The sequence below is a fragment of the Chrysochloris asiatica genome, unplaced genomic scaffold (genome assembly GCF_000296735.1).
Source record: "Chrysochloris asiatica unplaced genomic scaffold, ChrAsi1.0 scaffold00079, whole genome shotgun sequence".
Taxonomy (NCBI): Eukaryota; Metazoa; Chordata; class Mammalia; order Afrosoricida; family Chrysochloridae; genus Chrysochloris; species Chrysochloris asiatica.
In genome coordinates, this window is record NW_006408597.1 from 8,996,142 (window position 1) to 9,022,355 (window position 26,214).

Below are 26,214 nucleotides of genomic sequence, written 5' to 3' on the forward strand. Positions count from 1 at the left end.
CCACTGACTCTGGGCCCAAGAGTCCCCAGGCCTCTTCACACTGCTTGCCAACCAGGTCCCCAATTGGGTCCACTGTCCATAGGGTTTTGCAGGCTGTGAGCTTCATGGGCCACTACTCGTCAGCCACTTTGTCATACTGTAGTGGCTTGTGTGTTGCTGTGATGTTGGAAGCTATGTCACTGGTATCTCAAATACCAGTAGGGGCACCCACCATGGTCAGGTTTCAGTGGAGATTCCAGAGTAAGACGGACTAGGAAGAGGATCTGGCAATCCACTTCTTAAAAAGTTAGTCAGTGAAAATGCTATGAATAGCAGCAGAACATCGTCTTACACAGTGCCAGAAAAAGAGTCCCTCAGGTTGGAAGGCACTCAAAACATCAGAGAAGAACCACCTCCTCAAAACCGAGTTGGCTTTAATGATGTGGGTGGAATCAGGATTTCAAGACCTTCATTTGCTGATGTGGAACAACTCAAAACGAGAAGAAACAGCTACAAACATCCATCAATAACTGTAACATAGAATGCATGAGGCGTGGATCTAGGAAAATGGAAAGCTGTCAAAAATGAAATGGAGGGTCTGGTAAAAAGAGATGGAGTAAAATTCTTATGATTCAACAGTGAATAACTGTTATCATGACTAATTGTGACTGTCACAATTGTAAAGGTAAAAGTTTTGTAACAAAAATGGAGGAGTAGTTAATCTTACAGTCCAGAAACAGAGGACCCTAGGACCATCAAGGGAGAAGACCACAAGCAGAATGCTAGACCTTATCCAGAGAAGCAGCAACACCAGAGGTGGAGGCAGAGATGGGGACATGGGGAGAGGGATCAGCTGAGGACTCTAGATTCATGGAAAGAGAGGGACTGAGAGCTGGCAGCCAGGAGGCAGACTTGCAGAATGTGCTCTTCAAGGGTGTAAATTATTATATATGCCTGAGTGTTTAAAAAAAAAAAAAAAAGAGCTAAATTGAATAGAGAGAAATACTGTTAACTGATGGATGGTACATGGAGGGGATTATAATCATTGTAATGAAAAAAAGTTTATTAGTTGTTCAGTGTAAAACTGATGATCTGCCCTGTAAACTTTCACTCAATTCACAACAAAAACTTCAAAACAAAAAAAGAAATGGAATGGAATGCACAAAGATCGCTACCCTAGGCATTAGTGAGCTGAAATGCACAGATATTGGTAATTTTGAATTGGACAAACATATGGTTTACTACTTTGGGAATGAATGACAAATTGGGTCATTTGCTACTTGCTACAAGACCAAGGTCTCTCTCTTAGAATAAGGAGTTGTTTGTACTGAAGAGCATTCTTTTCACTCTCCTGTGCATGCTTACTTTCCATCTTCACCATGAATGAGAAGATGGAAAGTAAGCATGCACAGGAGAGTTCTTGCCACACGTAAATCCCCATCTTGGATGGAGGGAAAAGATGTTTGGTTGACAGGTACCTGCTCGCTTCTCCCTCAGAGGGTATGGGAAGTCCAGGGCTTTCCCTGCGTATCTGGAAAGCAGCGCGTCAACCTCCTCTGTGGAGAAGCCGATCTCCTGCCCGACCAGCAGCTGGTGCAGAATATCCACAGCCACAGTGGCCCAGTCCACTTTCATGTTCATCAGCAGCTGCTCCAGCATGAGCAGGGGGCTAGAGGATAAGTGGGCATAACTTGCACGGTGCTGCTCAGGCAGGGTCAGCAGAATCTGTTTGCGAAGAGGAGTCACAGAGGTAAGAAAACAGTAAGAAACTTGAGATTCCTACTGGAAACTGGAGAGATACTAGACACCAAGAGGCACAAAGCCAACAACTGGAGCTGGGCTGACTCTCCATCTAAATCCTCCAGGGGATGGTCAAGAAGCACTCTAAGTGCTTTCACATAGAAGAAGGGTGGGTAAACGTTTCTGTAAATGGTGAGATAGTAAATATTTTAGACTTTATGAGCCATATAATCTCTGTCACAACTAACTAACTCTAGCCAACACAACATGAAAACAGTCATAGACAAAGGGTGAAAGAATGAGTGTGCCGGTTCCAATCGAGTTTGATTTATAAAAGCAGGATGAGGACTGGATTCAGCCCATAGGCTGTGGTTTGCTGACTCCTCACCTAAGCCCTCCAGGCATGGTTGACCTCTACCAGGCCTTTAATGGCACCATTTTGTCCATTTGAGGCTTCCCTCAAAATGAGCAGTACAAGGTACTGTCAGAGGCCTGAATAAACTTGACAGCTCCAGTGTTCTTCAGGTAAATGTGGAGTTTGTGTTCCCTCCAGAAAGCATTACACAGTAGCTTCACTGGCTCTGCTCATTGACAATAACTATTCTTAAGGATCTCTCCACTGAGTACCGTGCATTAAAAAGCAAACCAAACCCACCAACCAAACCCCAAAAGCCCTAGCTTCAGGACCATGTTATGTAGTTAACCCATAGCAAACGGGCCAGTGGTCACAGTCCTGGCTGTAACCAGCAGTAGTTCTATATATGGGACCATTTAATCTATACAATGGCAGTCAGAATAATTAGGGGAGGGCCAGAGAGCTCCCTCTTTCCCCAAACTCTCCTTCACTGGAGTACTTTTCCTAGTTTGTGTTTGTATTAGTGTCTCCAAGGCTACACATCCAACATGTGGACCTAGAACCTCATCTAATTACCTAGACTAGTTTCCAGCCTCCATATCAGGATCCATTCAGAAGATATCCAGACTCGACTCAATAGATTCAGTTTTAACTGGTTCAGGGCAGAAGCCACCCACTGCTCTTTTTTAAAAGTCCAAGTCTTTCTAAGTTGTCACCAGAACTGTGCAGCACTGACACTCAACAGGTGCCTTAGAAAGCATGATTAGAACTCAAGAGGAATAGGGGAAATGCACTTTGGAGGCAAGGGAATAATAGAATGACAAGCCCTAGGGGAACTCAAGTAGGCTGTGGTGAGCTGCTAGAAGGATTTTACAGAGCACAGACTGCCATGCCAAAGACGACATGTGCCTGGAAGCAGAGCCACTGAAAGAACAAGTGGTAAAGTGGGGTGCTTTTCCACAGCCCCATTCCTCCTTACCTTGGAGCCCAAGGACAGCGCCTGGATTTCATGGTGCCGGGCAGCACTCAGTTCTCTATAGAACTGGGCAGTGAGGTAGTTGGCCAAGAAGTGTGAGGTGGCCAGACTAGGGTGCTGATCAAGGGACTGCTCCATGACTTCAAGGCACATGGTGGGGTCAGGGATTCTCTGCAGGAGCTTTTGCAGGAAAAGGGTGAAAGAAGAAGGTGAGGTCTGTAGAAGACCCCTTAGGTCAACCTTGTTTTCTCTGAGAAAGAATCATTTGAACTAATCCCTTCTGTCCACTTATTTTTCACCCTGGGAGCCTCACGGGTGTGTCAATGATTTGACAGGCCCAAGAGTGCAGCAGATGCCTGGGCCTCGCTGGCACTCGATCTGACAGCTGATCTGACACCCGATGCGGGGCTGCCCGAAGGATAGGAAGGGGCATACCTGAGATTGCAAATGCCTTGCATGAAACTTGGCATGAAAAAAAACCCAACAAAAACCAAAAATCCCCAAAACCAATAAAGCATCTGGTTTGACTATCCTTCTCCCACCCCAAAAGAGAAAAGGGAAGAGTAAGAAGCTTACCTGCAGAGCCCTCTCCGAGTCTCCTCTTTCGAGAAGGTGGAGAAGATGCTTTTGATGTAGGCTGATTAAATGTTCTCTTGGAATGGGGTATAGATGGCCCCACTCTTCACACAGACCATACGCCTGCAAGGAAATACATGCGACTTCAATCCCTTTAAAGTACATCCAGCTTTTGCCTGATTTTTCTCAGCATGGTCTCCAGTATCCTAATACCCCAGGGAGGTTTGATGAGTGCTGGTGGGAACTTCACTATGACATCAGTATGGGAGGATAAGCTCAGAGGACTAGAGTGGCAAGGGAAGTTAGAAAAATGAATGAAGCAGGTTGACTGTCCACAGTATTCTCCCTCGTACCTCTACAGTTCAAAAGAAATGAGGATGGTATAAGAGAGGGGCTTCAAAAAGTTCGTGGAAAAATGACATTGCCTTTTTGTTGCATTTGTCTAAGGACTTTTTGAAGCCTTGTACAATGACTGACGTTTGGCATCAGCCTTGGGGATATCAAGGAAATGGGGAAGATGGTAAAGCCTCTGTCCAAAGAAGATGGCCCCCACTCAGCTTGGACTGATGCCATAAAAGGACACAGGCCCACTGTTGCAGACTTTCAATTTTTTCACATGAAATTTCCCAATGTATTATGTTGGCCAAGAAATCAATATTAAAAAATAAAGATCTGCAGACCAGTGTTGGCTTGGCCTAATAAACATCCCTAAACATGATTTTAATTAAGCATGCGCTCTCTCCCATCTCCCAATTCATGAGCTTAGGAGGAACGTGTCAGAGGACAGAATTCCCTGGGTTTTGACAAATACTGCAGTGGAATGACCCTCCCTGTTTCTCAGGCTATACACATGTGAAAGCTGGACAATGACTCTGGAAGACAGAAGAAGAACTAATGTCTTTGAGTTAGGGTGACCTCCCAACATCTATCAAGTGATAGAAGTAAGCTCTGTGCATACTTCTATCACTTGATAGAAGAATTTACAACCACTCAGGAATGTGTCTCACATCCTACCACCCACCAAGAGTAAGGACTAAATTATCATTGTTTTGCCACCTATAAATAAGCACTAGACTGCTAACCGCAAAGTCCGGTTGTTCAGCACATTAACCCACAGCACCTGTTGAGGAGCTGCAGAATAAGCACTCAACTGCAAGATCAGTTTGAAGCGCAAGGTACTCCTTGGAAAAACCTATACAGGGTAGCTAAGATTGAAATCAAGTTAGTGGTACTTAATAACATTCCCATATAGTGGATGAATACAGGGCCATTGAAATGAATGAGCTGAAATGATCTTGCATACAAAGCATGGCTACATACAAATCTCAACAGTGGGAAAGAATCAAGTACAGAAAGACACAGTAAAAGTTTAATATCTGGAAATATACTACAATAAATTGTTACAAGGTATATTATTACAAGGCAAATACAAGGGGGCTTCAAAATGTTTGTGAAAAAATTCCACTTTTTTTCCCATGATCTTTTAATCACAATTTTTCACAAAGGTTTTGAAGCTCCCTGGTGTGTGACCTAGGTCTAAAAACAAGTATGAGAATATAAAAGCCAGGTATGATGATGTAGGATAGTGATTATTACACTAAAGGAAGAAAGGAAGGGAATGGGGTTGGGAAGATGGGGGCCCTTAGTGATTTGGATTCTTTAAAATCAGTATCTGTGTTGGGTCCCCTCAGTGCAAACCCCCTTCCAAGACTAAGACTCAATGGGAATACACACTGTGATTGGTGACCACACTCGACACCGATAAGGGGAAGTGAGGGAAAAACAGCAATGAAGCAGTGAGCTAAGCCCTACAATGTTCAATAGACTTCTGTGAACCCGGGTGAAAACCTGGTTGGCCAGCAGTGTGGCAAGATCTGGGGACTCTTGGGCCCAGAGTCAGTGACATAGCCACAGAGGACTAGAGTGAAGCGACCAGATGATAAGAAGAGAGGGCATATGCATAAGAACACCCACACTAGCAGATAATACCCACTTATCCTGGCTTCAGTGACTGGATGATCAGAGCTCAACCAGAAGTAAAAAGGAGAGGAGAGGGAAAAAAAAAAAAAATGTATTCTCATACAATTTGATGAACTTGACCTACACCTATGGAAGCAATAGCTCAAAAGAGGGAACAAGTCCTTACAGCAAGAAGCATTCCCACCCCCTCCACACACAGAGTAGACAGGGATGGGCAACTTGGACATTGGCTACCCAAAATGGGGGGTGGGGGCTACAAAGGCAAGAAGTGACTGGCTTACAAGCTTTCAAGAGGGAACCTAGATCTAGAGGGCATGGAGGAAGGTAGAATCTCCAGTGAGTAGTATTCAATCTGACTAGAGGGGCTGATGCAATGAAATGCAGACGGGTCTCTTGTGATACAGTAGTGAATAATTGTTATCAGGACTGTTTGTGAGGGTCAGAAATGTAAAGGTGGATGTTTTATAGCAAGGAGGGGAGAGATTAACTTTTCAGTCTAGGAGCGGAGGTCCCTAGGACCATCAAGGGAGAAGAGCAGAGAGTAGGACCCTACCCAGAGAAGCAGTGATGCCTGAAATGGAGCCAGAGATGATGACGTGGAGTGATGGAGCAGCTGGAGACTTTAGATCCAGTGAGGGAGAGCAACTATGTGCTGAGGACCTGGGGGGCATGGGGGAAGGATTGCATGGAGGGCATTGTAACCATGGCAATGAGACGATATATACGATAGAATGAATGTAAAACTAATGTTCTCCCATGTAAACTATCACATAATTCACAATAAAACATTTAAGAAAAAAAAATCAGTATCTGTGGTAAATACTGCATGCTAAGCTGTGGAAAAGCTGGTGACAGTACAAAAATGTCAATGATATTATTTTCCATGCTTCTCTTTATGCTGGTAAATTTCACAATTAAAAAAAAGAAAAAAGAATGAGGCAACAGGACAAAAGTCTTCACAAACTTTGATCTCATTTCAGCCCAGAAGAAATACATGGTACCAAGTTAGCACTATGAATTGTTCTAATCGGGGCCACAATAAATGAACCCTGGTAGAATGGAAGAAAAATGTGAATCAGAACCTCAAGTTCATTAAAACAACCCTGAACAAAACACATCTATTGGACTGGTTGAGACTAGATGGCTCTCTGACTATCACCTTGAGATACTAGGTAAAACTGGCATGGAAACTAATCCCTGCTGCTACTACAGACGAGAAGATAAGGGAGCGGAGGGCGGGGCAAGGAAATTAGACCAATGGAAAGAATGACACTGCTCGTGTGTTGTGAATGAATGTAAAGTCATTGAACAACTTGTATAAAGACTGCTGAACGGAAACCTAGATTCTATGGACACTTTCTCCGAAAACACTATTATACAGAGAATGAGACATATCTGTAAGAACTGTGAACACTGACCACATGGAAAGGAGTCGCAATCCAGTCAACTGAGGAATTGCAGCTCTAAAACAGGAAGAAAGGGATGCTGCCTAGGAAAATGGTACCTTTGCTTCTAGAATCATGTTCATGACAGTGGACGGGTCCTCAACACAACAGCTCCTCAAGGTCTGCCAGTCACACCACAGCGGGGTAGTCTGCAAAGCTAGAATCTAAGAAAAGACAAAAAGATCTAGCAAACCACCCTACAGTTTCTCCCTCTCTGAACAAGTAATCCCTAGATCTCTGTCCCAAGGTCAGCTGTCGGAGCTTGCTAGAAGAGAAGACGAATTGGAGCAAACAGGGAAATATAGTTTGGATAGGAGAATGAAGTTTCACTCCGTGACAAGACAACCTATCCTGAAAATATGACGGGGCTTAAAAAAAATTATGTGGAAAAATGGAGTTGAAAGATAATGGAATTTAAATAACACCATTGCTCTCAGATTAAATAAAAACAGAAAACGGAATTTTTCTGTGACATTTTTGAAGGCCCCTTGTATTATCAGGGAGCAATGGCTGAGAGGGGAGACTTAGATTGGGGTCTTTCACTTTTTAGGACAATTTTCGGAGGCTCCCGTGACGCCCAGTTTGTTCAAGCTGTCTGGAGTTACTGCCCTGTGTTCCTTCATCTCGAAACTTTACCCAAGACATTCTTTTGGCTTGAAAGCTCTGCAGGTTCCCCTCTCATGCTGCATTTTAGCTCTGCATAAAAAGAGCTGAGGAAAAGTGAACAGAAACTCCTTCCCCCTCCCATTTTCACTTTCTCTGGTGGGGCTCTACACAGTTCTGCTCTCAAGACAGATGGACAATCAACACACATTTGAAACTTGTTATGCAGCTGTGTCTCCTCAAGTTTCCTGATACTGTATACAATACATATACCATAAGAATCTTTCATTTTTGAAATTGTCACTTCCACACATACTTTCAAAATGGTTCTTGAAATTTAGCTGAAAAGAATACACAAAGGTAGAATATACAATATAATACACAAAGGTAAAATATAGCAAGGTGAAAAAACCTTTGTAGACTATAAAATACCACTCCAATGTTAATGGTGCTATAATTTTTATCCTTGCTGATATGTATGTACTGGGAATCAGAGGAATAAATAAATCCGTCTTCCTTATAATAAAAGGCTGACATATACTAAGAACTAATAGGAGGCCACCTTGCTGTTCATTTAGGAACAGATGGCAGATGTACAGCAACAGCTGAACTCAAGTTTTGTGTTTCTTGAAATCTCCCATTATCTGAGTACCGAACGAGAAACCACTTCCTTTCTGATACCAGGAGGCATACCTTCTGATACACCTGCAGCTCTTCCTGCTTTCTCTGCAGCTCACACTTCAGTCCTTCCTGGACACTGCGGTCTGAGATGCAGGAGGCCAGGATCTCCAGGCACGACTCCAGGGGCCACCTGTCCACAAACTGTAGGGTCAACTGACTTCTCAGAGATGCATCCTTTACAGCAAACAGGTATTGCCAACCTTCTTTGTCTACAAGACAAAAAGATGCCCAGAGATGGCAAGCCTGGCATGGAAAGTCCTCAAGCACCCAGGTTATTTCTCAAGAAAAAGAGTTCTGCTCTAGTTTACAAAACAGGACCTTGGGGAATCCTTAAGCTCTAACTGACCTCAGCTAGTTTTATCCTAGGAACAATTATATACAAGGAAACACGATAGACCCTACATTTCCCTTTAGGCAAACCTGATCACAGTCATGGGACTTTGAGAAGGGACAGAGGGAGGGACAAAGCAAAAGGAAGGAAAGAACAGACAAAAAGACAGGAAAACATATAGCATTCTTAAGTTTTGCCGCACTGCACAAATTTACTGCTTCAAGCTCAATTCATCTGTGGAATTTTTAATTTTCCCTATAATTTCCATTTCACTACTTGAAAGTTATTTCAGAAAAGTAGTTGTGTTCTCTGAATACCTTCTGTAGACCACAACTGCTTCGCAAATCTCACCAGAAGACTCCAAGCAATTCAGATCACACAGCCAGACAGTGGCCTCCTCCACCTGCTCTCGGAGGGACTGCCCCCTTTCCAGATAACAGCCAGTCTTCCAACCAATATGTCATTCTAGATAGCACGGCCTGCTACTGCAGTGGGTTAAGTGTTGGGCTGCTAAGCACAGGGCTGGCGGTTCAAGCCCACCAGCTGCTCTACAGGAGAACAGATGAAGCTACTTGCTCCCATAGAGATCTACAGCCTTGGAAACCAATGGGGCAGGGCTACTCTGTCCTAGAGGGTTGCTACAAGTTGGAATTGACTTGTTGGTAGTGGGTGCAGTTTTTTGGTGTAGCAAGTCTGGGCTCTTACTCTCCCTGTGGAGTGTTGGAGCTCTTTAGCTCTCAGCTCGGGCTTCACACAAAGTCTCCTGGGGTGCTTTAAGAGCAGGGGGCCTCAAGCAGGTTCAGTCTGTTTTGATAAATAAAGTTTAATGGGAACACAGCCAGCACACCTAAGTCATGCATTATGCACGGTGGCGTTCATGCCGTCATGTCAGAATTGTGTGTTGTCACTGAGACTGTAAGGTCTGCAAAGCCCTCTACAGAGAATGTGCTGATACCCAGTGGCATCACTAGGGTTGCTGATGTCCCTTCAATAGGTGGGGCCAGCTATTGAACCTCGATCCAGAGCAGCAGGTTCCCACCCTCCCACTCTACCATGTGGCTCCCTGCAGCCTCTCCCTTCTCCATGGGCCAATGTGGAGACCCTCCTCTCTATCCAATGGTGGGTGCCTCGGCTTGCCCACACCCTGACTAGTGGGGTCTTGTTGGTATCACCCCCATCTGGCAGTACCTCACTGCTGACACCTGTTTTAAAGTAAACACTTGCCTGAACCCCATCCTGGACCTCTGGGGGTGGAGCCCATTTATCTGTAGTTTTAAAATTGTCACAGTGATTCTCGTATGCATCTTTGAGAATACTGGTTATGAGTGCCTGTCCTAAAGTCAGACAGACTTGGGTTCTAAGTTGCTTCACCACTTACTATCCCAGGCAGGCGTCCTAAGCTCTCCAAGCCTCGGACTCCATGCAGCTCTCTAGGGCTGCTGTGAGGATTGCACAAGGACAGCAGGCAGCCCAATGCCCTCATGGGGCGGACACTCGATGAGTGAGCTCAGTGTGTTAGCACTAGGGAGAGGACAGCACGGTTTCTGCTCACCACAAGCGGCAGCACAGCTCAGGACTGCATCCTTGACGCTATTCCACTCGTCCATGTCTCGTCCGTACACGTCAGTGAGCCGAAGTGCTCGCAGCCAATCTTTGGCCACCAGTGCTTCCTTAAATGCCTCTGTCAGCACAGGCAGGGCGGTGGGAGAGTGCAGGCCTAGGAGGACGGTGGAGAGACTGGCCTGACAACAAAGCCTCGCGGCCAGACTCTGCCCTTGCTCGGAGGAGCCTTGGAGGGGCTTCCAGGCAGCCAGCAGGAAGTCCTGAAGTGTGGGGAACTGTTCCAGGAGGTGCTCACACTCCCGGGAGACCTGCTCTGCAGTCAGAGGTACCTCCCTGCGACCACGAAGCTCCTTCCATGACAAGCTGGGCTTACTGGACTTTGAGCCCCGGTTAGCCCCCAAGCAGGCCACGGTAGCCAGCAGCTTTGAACGGGACTTCAGGAAGGCCAAGGCAGAGTTGGTGAGGGCTGCGGGTGACGAGTCCCTTAGAGAGCAGTGAGGCTTGCTCTCCAGTGTGCTACTCTCAGTTGGCCTTGGGATGCTCAGTGTAGAAAGTGGGAGGCAATCCAGGCAGTGCAGGTAGGCCACGATGCCCAGGTGGGTCACAAGGGACGATGTCTGTTGGTTTTGCCAGGAAGCGCAAAGGGCAAGGGGTTCGCAGCAGCAGTTGACGATGACCTGTGGCACATTCAGATTGAGACCCTCATGGGCCAGAAGGGCTGCCAGCCTGGAGGGAGAGCAGAAGGCATGCAGGGCTGGGTCCACTGGCACCAACACACAGCTGTCAGACTTTGTACCTGCTCAGAATTTTTGTACATTTGCACCAGCAAATGTAAATTCAGGCTCTTAACTGTTCCTCTCTTTTTAAAAACATACAAGGCAGTCTATCAGACACGCTGTCCTGATACTTGCCTGACACTTGCTATTTTATTTAATAACATAATAACATATTTGGGCGATTTGTTCATATTCCTCTAAAATGCTCCTTACTCTTTTTCACAGATATATAATATTGCATTGTATGGATGAAACATCAGTTAATAAATAGTTCCCTATTAGTGAACAATAACTTTTTCTCCTATTTTTGCTATTGCATGTACATAATAAAGCAGCCTGATAAATTCCCCAAAGTGGACTGCTAAGTTGAAGAGTCTAAGACTATCATTTTAATCAACACTGACAAATTGGCATTGCACAGGGACCCTACCAATTTATGTCCCACCAACAATTTATGGGGATTCTTTCCTCCAGCCCAGCCAGCTAATATGTCATCAAATGTTTGGATTTTTTGGCAGGAAGGAGGTCATACTATGTCATAGGTGGCAAGAGAGAAAGAAACTTGGCACAGTGAAGTTTAGCATAGTTGTTGTTATTAAGTGCAGTTGAGTTGGTTCTGACTCAAAGCAACCAAGGAGCAGCTGCTGGGTTTGAACAGCTGACCCTGTGGTTCAAAATGACCTGTGGTCTAGTGCACTACCCTGCAGTGCCACATTAGGACTCTAACAGAGTTACATAAGACTAAATGCAAATTAAAGGCCATTCTGGAAGAAACCCCCACACCTGAGCACCATCCTGCTCAGGTTTTGGTATCTTCGATTGGCACAATCAGGGCTGCACCTGGGTGGCTCTTACCTGTCTGGGGGAACTTGTCTTTCAAGAAGGAAATGGGACACCAGTTGGGAAGAGCTCTGCTGCAGGAGAACAAAGGGATTTCCTACCTTGACCGTCGCGTGATCTGCAAAGGGTAAGAGTGACCTTTTGGTGTTTTCCAGAATCAATGAAAACAGCGAAGTGTCAAAATGAAGACTCCATTGAGAGCCCATCATTGATTCATTCTAGGAGAAAGGTATTCTCAGCGTGACCCTGACCACAAGTTCAGCTACACCTTTCCACTACTCTAAAGACTTCCAACCACAGATGAATTGCAGTGGGCAGGAGTCAGCCATAAACTGTTCACTCCTGCTCTCTTCGCCCTGACAGAAGAGTATGCAGTACTCACTCTGGGGACTCAGGTAAGACTCTGGAACTCATATCAGATACCTGTTTCCTCTGTTGGCTCCTCAGATCCATAACAGACTGGAGGTCTGACACAGATCTTTATGAGGCATTGATAATTTTGAGTCATCAAAATGAATGGAGCTCCCCCTATATACTGTACAACTGTAGTAGGCATTGGGGAAACAAAGATAAATCAAATAGACAAAGATGAAAAGCTGGGAGGACCTGAAAATCTAGCATCCCTGGCTTCTGTTATTCCCAGCACCTCTTAATTGAGCACCTTGACCCTGCCTTAAGCGGTTTCGTCCCGTTGCGGACCTTGTAAGACTGGTCAGAGGTTCGAGGCCCTATAGGCCTGAGTATAACAGATCTAGCCACTTGGCAGTCAATAGCAAATTGTTTTTCATCTTAAAATTCAGTTACATGTATTAATTTAATACACAGAGCTCTTGGTAATCCACAGATAACTGTGATATTTTCATAAAGCCGAGACTAAAAGTTGCAAGGTTAAGCCTTTCTCCAAAGGATTAACTAAAAATATCTTAGCTACTTCTCGGTTCTTTGTTCTATAGACAAAAAACCCATCGTCCCTAAGTCCCTAATCCTTTTCCAGGTGTAGCCCATTCACCTGGGCGTCTGGAGTCCTCCTGCAGACCTGGCTCAGGAAGCCGAAACAGGGGGACTCTGTCCAAGCTTTTGTCCTTACCTCTCATCTTCCCCCACCTGAACTCAGGGGCTATAGATATGTTAATTGGGCCTGAGAATCCAAGTTGCTGGCCTGGGATTCAAACCAGCGAAGTATGATGTAAAGTTACCTGAATGTCTGGAAAAGTACTGATGTTAGCTGTACCTTGCCTAAGTCCCTCCCAGCTTGGTGTGAAGCTCCTCCCCTAAACAAAACAAGAGGCCCGGGCCTCCCCAGGTGTGCATTACAGGTTGGAAGACATGCAGTAAAGATTGCAGGGCAGTGAGTTGCTGCCTGTAGAGGCCATGATGCCTGTAGTCCCAAGCCTGCCCACCAGTGATGTATCCACCCTGGCTTTGGGGTGCCCCATTGTCTCCCTTCTTCTGTTTGTCTGTGTATTCTTTCGCTATCCCTATCGCCGCTGGATCTCCCCTCCTCGTGAACAACACAACTATGTTGAGGTCAGACCCCGACAGTCCCCAAAGCAGGCAGGCCAGTCATGACTCCAGGTCCACCTTGTTGCTACTTACCAGGCTCAGAGCTCAAACTGCGCAGGAGAACCGCAGCCAGGGTGCTACAGTAAGCGTGGAAGGTGCCCACATAGTTAGTCTGCCTGCTGCCTGCTGGGGTCTGTTTGTCCAGGTTCTTCTGGAGGAGCTGAATCTGGATGACCACAGGGTGAGTCTCGGCCTCGGGAGCTTTCTGGGCTGCCTGCTCCACCAGGGAAGAGAGTGGAGTACTCTTGGGCTCTGAGAAGAGTTGTGGAGGGAAAAGGGATGCAGACTTTAGCCTGTGCATCCAGTTTTGGGTCAGCTTTTGAAATAACATGTGAATTGGACTCCCACACACTACATGGGCATCCTAGACTCCGAGTGCTCGGTTTTCAATGCAATATAACATCCTAACACGGTCATTCATGCAAATGAGTCTCAGCTAGGAAGAGCTTGAGTCTGGTGAAATCTGCTTTCAAGGAGCCTTGGTGACACAACAGTGTTTCGGCTGCTGACAGGATGGCAGTTCGAACCCACCTAACGGCTCTATAGGAGAAAGCCCTGGCAATCTGGTCCCATAAAGACTGTTCTTCTTAATTGCTGGTGAGTCGGTTCCAACCCACAGCAACCCTGTACAGGGTTTCTGAGGAGCAGCTTGTGGTTCAAACTGACTTTGTAGTCCAGGGAATTAACCCACAGCGCCACAGCAGGACTCTAAGATTATAGTCTAGAAAATCCCATGGGGCTGTTCTTCTCTGTCTCATGGGGTGGCTCTGAGTCAGAATCAACTTGACGGCATCCAAGATTATAGCCTAGAGAACCACATGGGGCCGTTCTTATCTGTCTCATGGGAAGAGTCAGAATCAACTCCAGGGCATCCAAGATTATAGCCTAGAGAACCGCATGGGGCCATTCTTCTCTGTCTCACGGCGTGGCTGTGAGTCAGAATCAACTCGACAGCATCCAAGATTATCGCCTAGAGAACTGCATGGGGCCGTCCTTCTCTCTCTCATGGGGTGGCTGTGAGTCTGAATCAACTCGACGGCACCCAACAACAGTCCCACTTCCACCTCAGGGTTCCTGGGGCTTTAGGAAGGGCAAAGTTATCTTTTGGAAAGGGTTGATCAATATTGACTATCTGCTCAGGATATCTGTCACAATGAATTTAAAAAAATGTATTGGCTAATAACCTGAGAGGCAGGGAAGCAGAAGAGGATATGAGCTATGCCCTGCCTTACTCGAGGATAGGCAGAGCTAAGACCTGGGGTCCCAAGCCTCTGCTTCTTGCTCAGAGGCTTCCTCACCCCACACCAGCCCTCGTGTGCCCCCATACCTGGCAGCACTAGTGCCTCTCTCAGCGCCTGAAGGACCTGTTCTAACTGCTGGGAGAGGGCGACCTCACTGGCAACACAGTCCTCTGTTAGGCTGGGCCAACACATCTGGAGAAGCTCGCTGATGCTGCACCTTGGGGGCCCTCCTCCTTTTTCTTCTATATTCTCTGTGGAAAGCAAACCAGAGAGGCGTGGGGAAGTCTGGTGACTGAATGCTCCAACTCCAGATGAAAAGAAAAGGTAGCAAAGCAACTCACCTGATTTAGTCTGTCCTGTTGACATCAGTGGATAATTGAGAATCTTACGGATCTGCTGAACCACACCTGGAAATCCTCGAATGCCATCAATGTTGAGTGGTATGTGGTCTAGCTGTCGACCTGAAAATGGATGAAGAGAGAGGGAATGCAGAAAGACAGTGCTTCTGCAGACTGGAACTTAGAGTTTACTTGTGGCATTTTATCTTCTCCAGTAACAAGGAGGAAATAAATGCTGTGCCATTTGGGTGGCAACCAGCACCCCTGGTTTATTTCCTGCCTGAGGGTCTAGGGCTCCTTTAGTAAGATGTCTCAGCTGGCCACAGCGGCAGATCTAACATCCCCTGCACTTCTATGGGTTATTGCTGCCCCCAAACAACTAGACACCTTTTTTTAATTCCTTAACTGGTTACCTCTAGATTTTGCCCCATGAGCCTTTTTCCTTTGCTGGTTTTGTATTCAGCCCTTCCACTGTAGTAAACCTTAACTATGAGTTCCACCATATGTTGAGTCCTGTGAAAGCATCCTAGCAAATCATCAAACCTGTTCAATTCACTGTAGGCTTATAATTCAAATGCTGAAGCTACACTGCTTGGGTTTGTAATTCCAGTTCTGTCACATACTTGCTTTGTGACCTTGGACAAGATACTTAATCTCTCTGTGCCTTAATGTCCTCATGTGAAAACTAGGGATAGGAATGGTCACCTTCCACAGAGGGGCACTGTGAGCACCCAGTAAAGTACCATGTCAAAGTGTTCTGTTCAGTCCCTGGCACACAGAAAGCACTACAATTATTACAGATCTGACCAAGCAGGCCACCCCGTGAAATAAGAGGCTACTTACTGAGTGTCACAACCTCACAGCCTAGTCACCACTACTCGTTCTCCTAGCCTCACCCCATAGCCCTGAGGCAGAGCATGCTCACTGGTATCAAAGACAGGAAGGGATTTGAACTGTGTCTAAACTTATCGCAGACACCCTGACCCTTGTAAGAATCACATACACACATTGTGGGAGATTACAACCCTCAAGGTAATATCTTCCTTCAACTGTGATCCATTCAATTTTCTAAGATTGTCCCAGGTTTTAGGGTAAGTGGGGTCCACCCAGGAGGGAGCTTGCAGTCTCGGGGCCCAAATTCCATTGATATCCCTAATGAATATACATACTTCTTCCTTGAGTTTATCTGTAACCCAGGAAAGGGTTTCCACAATTGACTGCAGGTGACCAAGGTTGTTAGGAAGGCGAGGCTCTCAACATGGGCAGCAGTTAGGCCACAGATTGGACATGGAGTCTGTCCTCCTCAGCCCCTACCTCCTTTCTTCTTACACAGCTGATCAAGTCTCTGGGAGCTGTGTCTCCACCCATGAGGATCACAGAACAAAGCGGAAGCAGCACACTCACCTCGGTTCTCAAGGCTGTTGTGCAGATACCGTTCGGCAGTTTCCAAGAGTTGTTTGCAAGTTTTCCAGAGCTGGCACTGAGAGCAAGCTAGGTCAAATGCTGCCATGGCAGGAGGGCTGAGGTCTTCCAGAACTTCTCTCAGGGGAGCAGTGGGCTCCAGCAAGGTGCTACTTATCCAGAAATCTTCTTGGAGTATGGGGATTGGGTCTCCAGAGGTGCTGAGAAGCTTCTCGGTCACATCAGCTATGGAGTAAAACACCATGCCTGGAAACCCAGCAGTGAAGAAGGTTAAAAGCATTCTAAGTATTGCTTTTACTAACAGCATGCAAAGGGAAAACAAGAGGAACTCCAGATGGTCAAGGTGAGTAAAGGTTTCTTCCAAATGGGGTCTAAAAGCAGGGTGAGAAAGGATGAGAGGAACTGAGTGTCTTACTCAAAAAGATGTCTAGATTAAACTGCTAAAAAGGCAGAGCAGACAACTGTATTTGTAAGAGCCCATTTATTACAAAAACAAAAAGATTTGCATGCAGAACAATGGAAACTTCTGAGGGAACACAAGTCTATCAGGAGTAATGTGTGACGGTAAACATGATCTGTTGAGCCAAGAGAAGTGAAAATGTGAGACACGATCCCGCTCAAGACAGAATGCAAGGAGCAGCATTTTTTGCAGGGCTGGAGATTGAGAGTTGTGACCCTCAGACCACAAACATTAATATACAACTTATTTATGGAAAAATAAAATCCCGTGCTTCACGTGCGAATAGTTAGATGGGAAGGTAGTAAAATCCTAACCATTTCCTGAAGCCTGGTATAGTGGCCACAATACACAGGGTAGCATTCATGGTCATGAGTTGAGTCACAAGAGTACAAGTTCAGTGGAGTTGCTCACGTGGCACATTGGTCAAGGAGGTGGGGCGTGCTTAGAGAATGTCTAGGAATATGCTAAGGTTCCCTTTTTCACAGGAGGTGTCCTGCTTTGGATTTCTGCTCACCCTCACTGCAGGCCTATGATTTAGGCAGTTTTCCTCCCCAGCGTCCTTGCCACCTGCACTGGCAGCAGGAGGGTCTAACCTGCCGCGGCGGCGCTGCCGATGGCCTGTAGAGTTGAGCGGCCACTGCCAGTTCTCCGAATGGTGCTGCTATCCCCGCCATCCGAGTGCCGGCTTTCGATCTTGTGCTCCACTCGGGCCAGCTCTTCGATCACCTCCTGGTAGCGCTCCATGAACATCAGTTCTCCCGAGCTGGGCGAGGACTTTAGGTTGAACGTGAACACCACCTTTCGGGGGAGAGATAAAGAACTGTGGGCTTGTCTGTAGTGTGCCCACTGAGTTGGGGCAATTTTCACAGGTGTGAGATCTTGATACTCATTAGATCATGGTCCTAAGACATCTGTTTGTAGGATCTGGATAGCACTGAAGGTTAGAAGAACAGATCAAATAGAAGAAAACATTATAAAAGGTAGTAAGCAAACCACTAGAGGCTGAGAATAAAATAGGTAAAAGATGAGGACAATTTAAAAGTGAACATACATATACTGGTTGGTGTAAACAGTCTCGTGGTGCAATGGCAAGTGATTGGCCGCTAACCAAAAGACCGATGGTTCAAATCTGCTAACTGCTCCACGGGAGTAAATACCTGGTAATCTGCTGCTATAATGGTAACAGTCTAAGAAACCGTATCAGGCAGTTCCACTCTGTCATACAGGTTCCCCATGAGTCAGAAATTGACTTGATGACACACAAGAACACTACACATACGAAAGAAGGTAATCTGAAGAATTTAAGTAACAATCCTGTTTTGTATCTATCCAGGTAACAAATTGCATAAACAAATTTTCAGGGAGTGGAGGTATAATTAACCGCTGGAACCTATTTTGAACAGCAATTTGACAATCAATAAAACCTTAAAAATGTTTAGATCCTTTGACCCAGTCATTTTTTTAAAAGTTTTTATTGTGAACTGAGGGATAGTTTACATGGGAGAACACTGGCTTTACACCATTGTTTCATTGCAGTGATTACAATCTCCTCTGTGCATCATCATTCAACAGTAGTCTATTCCCTCTGTTTTTCTGTATTGTTTTGTTTTGGGGGTGGGGTGTGTACACAAAACCACTCAGGAATATATAATAATTTAAACAACCAAAGAGCACATTCTGAAAGCCTGCCTCCTGGCCACCATCACCCAGTCCCTCTCTTTCCATGAGTCCAGAGTCCTCAGCTGCTCCCTCCCTCTCTCCATGTCATCTCTGCCTCCATCTCTGGTGTTGTTTCGTCTCTGGACAGGGTCCCACATTCCACTTGTACTCTTCTCATTTGATTTGCCCAGTCATTTTATGAGAAAATTTAAGGAAATAATTCAAACGGCACTGTTTCCAAGTGCCTAAAACAACCTAAATGTTCAGCAACAGGGGAGTGGTTAAGAGCAGCTACTCGATCAAACTATTAAGGTTGCTAAAATCAAAGTTAGAAGGCTTATGCTTATAGCATTAAAAAAAAAGTAGGATATAAAGTTTAATTTCAGGTTATCAGCTGTATAAGAGTCATGGATACTTTGGAAAGAGATAGGTAAGAAATATATTGCTGGCTGTTACTCTGAGGAGAACAGTTGGTGGAGGGTTAAAAAATGCAGAGCAATAAAACTTACACCTGGAGAAGGAAAACCTAACTCCAAGAAGTAACACCAGCAGCAGCATCTGAATCATCAGTCAGCAGCCCCGCTACTACCTGCATATGGGCAGCAGGCCAGCAGCCAAAATGGAGGCTTGACTATAGACTTGAGGAATTTGAGGAAAGTAGGAGGGAGGTCCTCACTTTGTGGGCAGTCTTCCTCCTGACATCACTGAGGAGGAAACGAGGAAACTATCTGAGAAATACTGGAAGGCAGGAGAGGTTTTCATTGATAAGGATAAGGGCTTTGGCTTTATCCGCTTGCAAACACAAACTCCAGCAGAGATTGCCAAAGTGGAGTTGGACAACATGCCACAAGCAGCTGCACGTGCGCTTTCCCTGCCATAGTGCGTCTCTTACACCCCGAAACCTTCCTCAGTTCGTGTCCAATGAAGTACTAGAGGAGGCTTTTTCTGTGTTTGGCCAAGCAGAGAGGGCTGTAGTCATTGTGGATGATGGCGGCAGGCCCTCAGGAAAAGGCATTGTTGAATTCTCAAGGAAGCCAGCTGCTTGTAAACTTCTGGACAGATGCAGGGAAGGCTCTTTCCTGCTAATCACATTTCCTCGGCCTGTGATTGTGGAGCCCATGGACCAGTTATATGATGAAGAGAGGGGTTGGGGGAGGCTTCCAGAGAAGCTGGTTATAAAGAACCAGCAATTTCACAGGAATGAGAGCTGCCACCCCAATTTGCACAGCCTGGCTTCTTTGAGTATAAATATGCCATGCGCTGGAAGGCACTCACTGAGATGGAAAAGCAGTAGCTGGACCAAGTGGACTGCAATATCAAGGAAGCTCAAGAGAAACTGGAGATGGAGATGGAGGCTGCTCACCAAGAGCACCAAGTCATGCTAATGAGGTGCCGAGAAGAACTTCGGTGGCGGATGGAAGAGCTGCACAACCAACAGGTGCAAAAACAAAAGCAACTGGAGCTCGGGCAAAAGGAGGAGTGCTGGCGTTGTGACGAAGAGATGCAGTGGCAACAGGAAGCCATGATGTGGCTACCGCAAGAAGGATTCAAGGGAACCTTTCCTGAGGCGAAAGAGCAGGAGATACGATGGGCCAGAAGGCTATGGGAGGTGCTCTGGGCATAAGTAACAGAGGTGCCAGCCATATCCTCTGCTCCATTGCCAACTGGTACCCCAGCTCCTTCTGGACCTGCCTCTATGATGCACCTTAGAATTGACCCCACCAACAACTGAGCATTTTGGCCAAGCTGCTACAATGGAAGGAATTGGGGGTAACCAGCAGAACTCCTGCATTCAATCGTGCAGCTCCTGGAGCTGAATTTGCTACAAACATCATTAATACTAATAAATTTGCTGTCTGTGTTCCCCAAACCTGCAAAACAAAGACCCTTTTGGACTCACCAGAATTCTACTCTGGAAGAGTGTTAACGATTCCTCCCAACAGTTAGGTCTTCCTTGCCTGTACTACCCTAGGGGTATACTGGAGGCCGAGGGCAAGGGAGGGGTAGTATTTAACACATCAGTTCTGTGTATGGTGTATTATTTGATAGATCAGTTCCATGTGATGCATTCCTGAAGTCTCAAGTATGACTATGGAGGGCATGGAGGGAACCATGGCAAAAATGGATCCAGTTAGAGCCCTGGTCATCTTGATCATTCTGTTCTTTGTCTCCTCCTGCTTTATTTGCTTTCTCATTTTTACATCTTCCAGCCCCAGAGACATTGCCACATATACCACAAAACCCAAACAGCCCCCAGTGACCTTAGCCCCATTGCTCCACTCACTTCCAGGTTACAATTCATGTAGATGTTCACAGAGGTTGCAGACAACACACATACGGTTCTGTTATATCCAATATATTACAACTTTATGTCCTAAAGGAGACATTTTCTCTTATAGATTTTCAATTTCATATATCTTTAAAAAAAAATCTTGTGTTAACTTGCCTCCATCTTTTTGTTTGGATAAAGCCAGCCCAAAAGTGGTCCTTCTGTGCCTATGATGTTTTCTTGATGGGTTAAGTGCAGTCTTGGAACAGGGCTGCTGTATATTGAAGGCCTGACAGGAGCTCTTAGCCTTGCCTGTCTTAGGTAGTTATGCGGTGCATTTTTTATTGGTGCACCCTGTTTGATTTGTCCCCAATACGTTTAATTTGAAGTTTTATGAGAAATGGAGCAGTAATACAGCATCAACTTATTAAAATACATTTTAAACCTTAAAATATATATATACTGTTGTGCGCTATCAAGTTCATTCTGACTTACAGCAAGTCTATATGACAATAAAACTGCCTCCAATGGAGTTTCCAAGGCTGTAATCTTTATGGCAGTGGATCACCCGGTCTTTCTTGTTGGATGTGGACCACAGATCTTTTGGTTAGCCGCTTGGTGCTCACTGTTGTGCTACCAGGGCTCCTTGACAAAAATATACGACACATCTTTAATATTGGTTTTTCTAGATCGGGGTGGGGATGTCCAGCTCATGGGTCATATAAGTCTATGAAATCATTTGCTCTAGCCCTGCCAAGGCAACTGCAGGCGGGACTAGAAATTCAATAAATCTAGATGCTTTTTTCATAGCAATATAAATTTAAATTAAGTGATGTTATAAATATCCAAATGGCCCTTGGCAAAAGAAAGCTTCCCCATCCCTGTTCTAGATGATAGGGTTTAAAGTAATTTCATCTTCTTGCTTATATATTCTGCTATTTTCTTAAAGCATGTACAACTTCTTCTGTAACCAAAATGAAAAACAAAATTATTTAAATATGTTGTTATTAAGTGCTGTAAAATCAGTTCCAAGTCACATCAACCTTGTATAGGGTTTCCAAGGAGTGGATGGTGAGTTTGAACTGCTGGCTTCATGGTTCTGATCTAGTGAAAATTTAAAGCCTCAGAAACCCTATGAATTGGAATCAGTTCAGCAGTGTTTAACAACAACATGCTATTAAATTTAAGCAGTAGAAGAATCTTGTATTTCTCAGAACTTTTATACAATCATCTTAACATTCCTTGAGGTAGGAAAATAGAGTATTCTATTTAACGGCAATTTGCAAATGAGGATATTAAAGCTTAGAGAGGGTAAGTTTTCTGATTTCTATTCCAGTGCTATTTTTCTTACACAATGTAAATAGTCTAGCTTGCTAGCTCCTAATACTTTGTATATACTGATCAGACATTCTATTTATTACTGAAAACAGCACCATGATTTTTAACTATGATGCATGTATTCAGAGGAGTACAAAGAAACAAAAACATTTTCATTTTTTAAAAGTGATGGGACCATGGCTGAATATTTTCTTTTCTCTTGTTAAAACACTATCTATGTTAAGAGAACAAACCATTCCGCATCCTGAATCTCCTCCAGGTTTGGTCTCTAAATCCACAGTGTGGAGGGCTGGGCCATACATGGAAGCTCCCTCCAGCTTCTCCTGCTGGGACTTGGACCCCAAGTACCCCTGAGTAGCAGTGGTTGCACAAGCATGTTCACTTCACACGAGGCCTGCTGGGTAACAGCCAGATAAGGGGCGGACTTACTCTTCCTTAATATGACAAGGTACGGTCTAGGTTCCCACCTACTCTCAGCTTCAACATCTCAACACAGGTGCTCCCCTTACCTGATGGGCTTCTGCAAAGTTCCCCCGGAGGATACAGGATGCCAGCAGTGACTCGGGTGGCGAGAACATCATGGGGATAAGTAAACTTTGAGGTTGGGGCTGCAACCGGCCATCCAGCTCATTCCGCCCAGACAAAGTGCTCAGACTCCCCTCTGTTGGGACACAAGAATGTGGGAGGCCAGGGAAGCAATATGAACTGAGGAAAAGCCACACTGCTCGTCTCTTTCGCCAAACTCTTTTCTTATCAAAGTCCATCTCCAACAAGCCTGTAAATGGGGTCTTACTGTTTTCCTCAACAAGTGAAGGGCAAACTAATGCTATGATCTTTGAATCTGAAGTGGCTTCAAAAAGTTCATGGCAAAAATCTATTATCTTTTCATTCCATTTTTGACACACTTCTTGAAGCCCCCTTATATAAGACTGTTAAAGTACAATGGCCGTCTTTGGACATTTGCCTTTGTTTCTCTCTTCTGAGGGGTAACTCAACCGACAGTGAAAAGAGCCATTTCCCTTTTCCCAGCTGAAATCTGCTTGGTTGTCTGCAGAACCAAGCTTCTTAAACACAGGATGAACTGCTCAGTCTTGGTTTTTATACCATGCAGTATGGAAACTCTGTGTCAGGGAAGTTGCTTAAAGTTGGCAACTGGTTGGAACCCTCATACCTGAAGTACTTGTGCTCAGTTCACTACTTGTACTTTCCAGGGATGGGTTGGAACCTCTGTCCCGGCCATCTAGAGCTATTAAGAAGAAGAGAGAAAAATCAATCAGCAGCTCCTTACAGTGTAGAAAGTGCAAAATTGGCTTGAAGGTCAAGGTCTCAGTACTTAGAGTGAAGGGGTTGTGGTAACTGCAACACCTGCTGCTGCTTCTACAGCAACATGGAGTTCCGAGAGAAAAAAGGTGAAGGGCGGACTGAGCATGGCCCAAATGCTCACTTAGTAGACTATATAATTTCTAATCTGTGGGTCTCAGAGTCTCAGAGCTTTCAAGTTATTTCCAGGGATCGGCAATCCCCATCTGCTTGCTAAGCACTTTCAACATTCTGGAAAAAAGTAACTGCCCATCTGGTATAACCAGAAGTAGTAGGTTGTAGAGGAGGGTCACAAACTTCTCTGACATAGAAAAAGGTGTCCTCATACTTGAAAGGAGTCCTGGTATGGCGCTGCAGGCTAATACACTGGACAGCAAGGTCAGTTTGAACCAAGGTTGGTGGTTCAAGCTCACCAGCCTCTCCTCGGAAACCCTATACAGGCTCACTAGAAATTGGAACTGACTCGATGGCACTTAACAACAACAACATATTTGAAAAGATACGGACCCAAAGTAGAAGGCATGGTCCACCAAAGACCCTGGTGTACACAATCTTGGAGAAAAAGCTTTCCTGGAGTGCTGGGGCTTGTGAATGGCAACTTGCTATCCCTCAGTGTGGTCACCTGAGGGCTAGAGCAGCCTACAGGAAGGAGCCCCTGAGCATACTGCCTCCTCACAGTCCTAGCTGTTTGGTGAACCAAGCCCAGCTGCAGAATCCTTTAGAAGGGCTGGAATTGCAAGGAAAGAAATGATGAGCTACACATTCTGGGTCTGGATATCAGGTAAATGCAATTGATACCTTTTGACCCAGACAAATTAGTAACTTAAGGGTCTCAGCATCTCAGCCTTGATGTTGTTCTCAGGACATCCACTACCCTATGCAGTATGCTGTTCTATCTTGTGGCCACTCCACTAGATCTTACTCATTATTCTGACTTTAGGTCATGAGTCAGCTGTTCATTAAGTTCTAGTTCCCTGTCTATCTGTTTTTTTTTTCTCTCTCTTTAACTTTTTTTTTTTTTTTTGACACCATTAGACCCTTAAAAGACATCCATTTTCCAAATACAGCTATTTCTTTTGACACTAATACAGTGGGTCTTAGGCATAGGCCCGGTTTTAGGCATTAATAAAAAGGCCAGTACTTAATATAATAAAATACAGGGAATAACCAAATCCCAGTCCCAAAGTATTTCCTTTTCCAATCTACCTATGCCTAAAATTTCACTAGTGATTAGTTCTTACAATACTTTAATGATGCTCCCCCCTTTTTTTAAGTGTTTTATTATGAATTATATGATAGTTTACATGAGATCTTTAACTTTTTATTGTGAATTGAGTGAAGGTTAGCAGACAAGATCATCAGCTTTATATTCAACAAATTATATGCTTTGTTTCATCTTAATGACTACAAATTCCCTCCCTGCAACAACAGACATCCTACTTCCTCCCTGTGGCTTCCCTTTTATATCTTATATTTTATAATTGAACATGGCAAAAATACTTGATGTACACATACAAAACAAAAAATAGATTGTGCAAGTCAGCCTCCTGCCCTATTTCCCTAATTTTAGTAGAATGTGCATATCTCTCCTTTTAAGAGATATCTTTTTCAGGTAGTGCCTTCATTTCATTTAAATTTTAACCGCTGCTGTCTATGTAGCTAATTTTGAGTTTCTGAAGGCCTAATTTATGCCTCATTCACCTCGATCTAGATCCCTATTCTTGTTTAGCTGAAGCCTGTTGCCATTAAATTGATTTTAACTTGTAGGGACCCTACAGATCAGAGTAGAACTGCCTCATAGATTTCCAAGGCTGTTATCGCTCCCAAGGCCAAGGAGTCCTGGTGTGGCGCTGTGGGTGAATGTGCTGGTGAGCTTTTACCTCTGACCTTGCAAAATGTATGAAACAGCAGATTAGTGGTGGCCAGGGTGGAATGGGAAGTAACTTATGAGAGTTGCAAGGAAATTTTTTTTTTTTTTTGGGGGGGTGGGGTGATGAAAATACTTAAGATTCTGGTGATGTTTGGGTAACTGAATATACTAAAATTCACTGAGTTATAAAACAGTTTTTTAAAGAAAAAACAGTATCAAAGCTTTATAGCATGTGAGAAGTATCTACAAATATTAGCATATTAAACATCCTTCTGTCATTTCCCTTTGAAATGTGCCATGGGTAGGAAGTTTTAAACACAAGTCAGGCATCTGTCTCTGCAGACTTGCCTACAGAGAGACAGATGAGTTACTAAAATTTGAGGGACTCAGGACATAATTTCCTGATACTTGTATAACTGCAGTCATACAGTAATCTTAGCAGGAGAAAGTAAGAGGCAATGTCCCACTCTTACCTGAATTATCTGTCTTACATGGATTAGGGAAATGCTAATAAAAGCACACATCTACCTAGAAAAATAATTTGTTTGGGATTATGTAGAATAAGGACCCAATAAGGACCTAAAGCAGATTATCACTCAGTGTCAAAGTAGAAATCACCATTGGCTATTCTCTTGCTTATGTCAAGCATTTGGGAAATTATTTTATGATTAAACTGCATTGACAACTATTGTTTACCAACACAAGTAAATCACTTTTATCTACTTGTGTAAAAAGAACTATGCTGTGAGAAAAATATTAAAGAAAAACAATTACTTCCTCTTCAAAAAAAGAAAAAATAAGTAGCATATGAACAAAAGCCAATGATACTGAAGGAAGAAGTCCAAGGTACATTGAAGGAATTGGCAAAGAACAAGGCACCAGGAATCGG

The 26,214-nt window shown here is 44.7% G+C and overlaps 1 protein-coding gene and 1 pseudogene across 1 annotated transcript in view; one reads left to right on the forward strand and one right to left on the reverse strand.

Moving 5' to 3' along the window:
* The window catches only part of ZFYVE26 (zinc finger, FYVE domain containing 26), a 104,505-nt gene that overhangs the window by 34,720 nt on the left and 43,571 nt on the right, over window positions 1-26,214 (reverse strand). Inside the window, exons 12-25 of the mRNA XM_006865571.1 lie at window positions 23,307-23,375; window positions 22,645-22,796; window positions 17,463-17,667; window positions 16,392-16,655; window positions 14,991-15,110; window positions 14,736-14,900; window positions 13,442-13,660; window positions 11,861-11,963; window positions 10,219-10,955; window positions 8,348-8,544; window positions 7,111-7,215; window positions 3,627-3,749; window positions 3,054-3,230; window positions 1,458-1,704 (exon numbers count right to left, since the gene is read on the reverse strand). Of these exons, the coding sequence (XP_006865633.1) occupies window positions 1,458-1,704; window positions 3,054-3,230; window positions 3,627-3,749; window positions 7,111-7,215; window positions 8,348-8,544; window positions 10,219-10,955; window positions 11,861-11,963; window positions 13,442-13,660; window positions 14,736-14,900; window positions 14,991-15,110; window positions 16,392-16,655; window positions 17,463-17,667; window positions 22,645-22,796; window positions 23,307-23,375 (2,883 nt within the window). The remainder of the gene's footprint in view (window positions 1-1,457; window positions 1,705-3,053; window positions 3,231-3,626; window positions 3,750-7,110; window positions 7,216-8,347; window positions 8,545-10,218; window positions 10,956-11,860; window positions 11,964-13,441; window positions 13,661-14,735; window positions 14,901-14,990; window positions 15,111-16,391; window positions 16,656-17,462; window positions 17,668-22,644; window positions 22,797-23,306; window positions 23,376-26,214) is intronic.
* Window positions 17,766-20,152, forward strand: LOC102832000 (annotated as a pseudogene).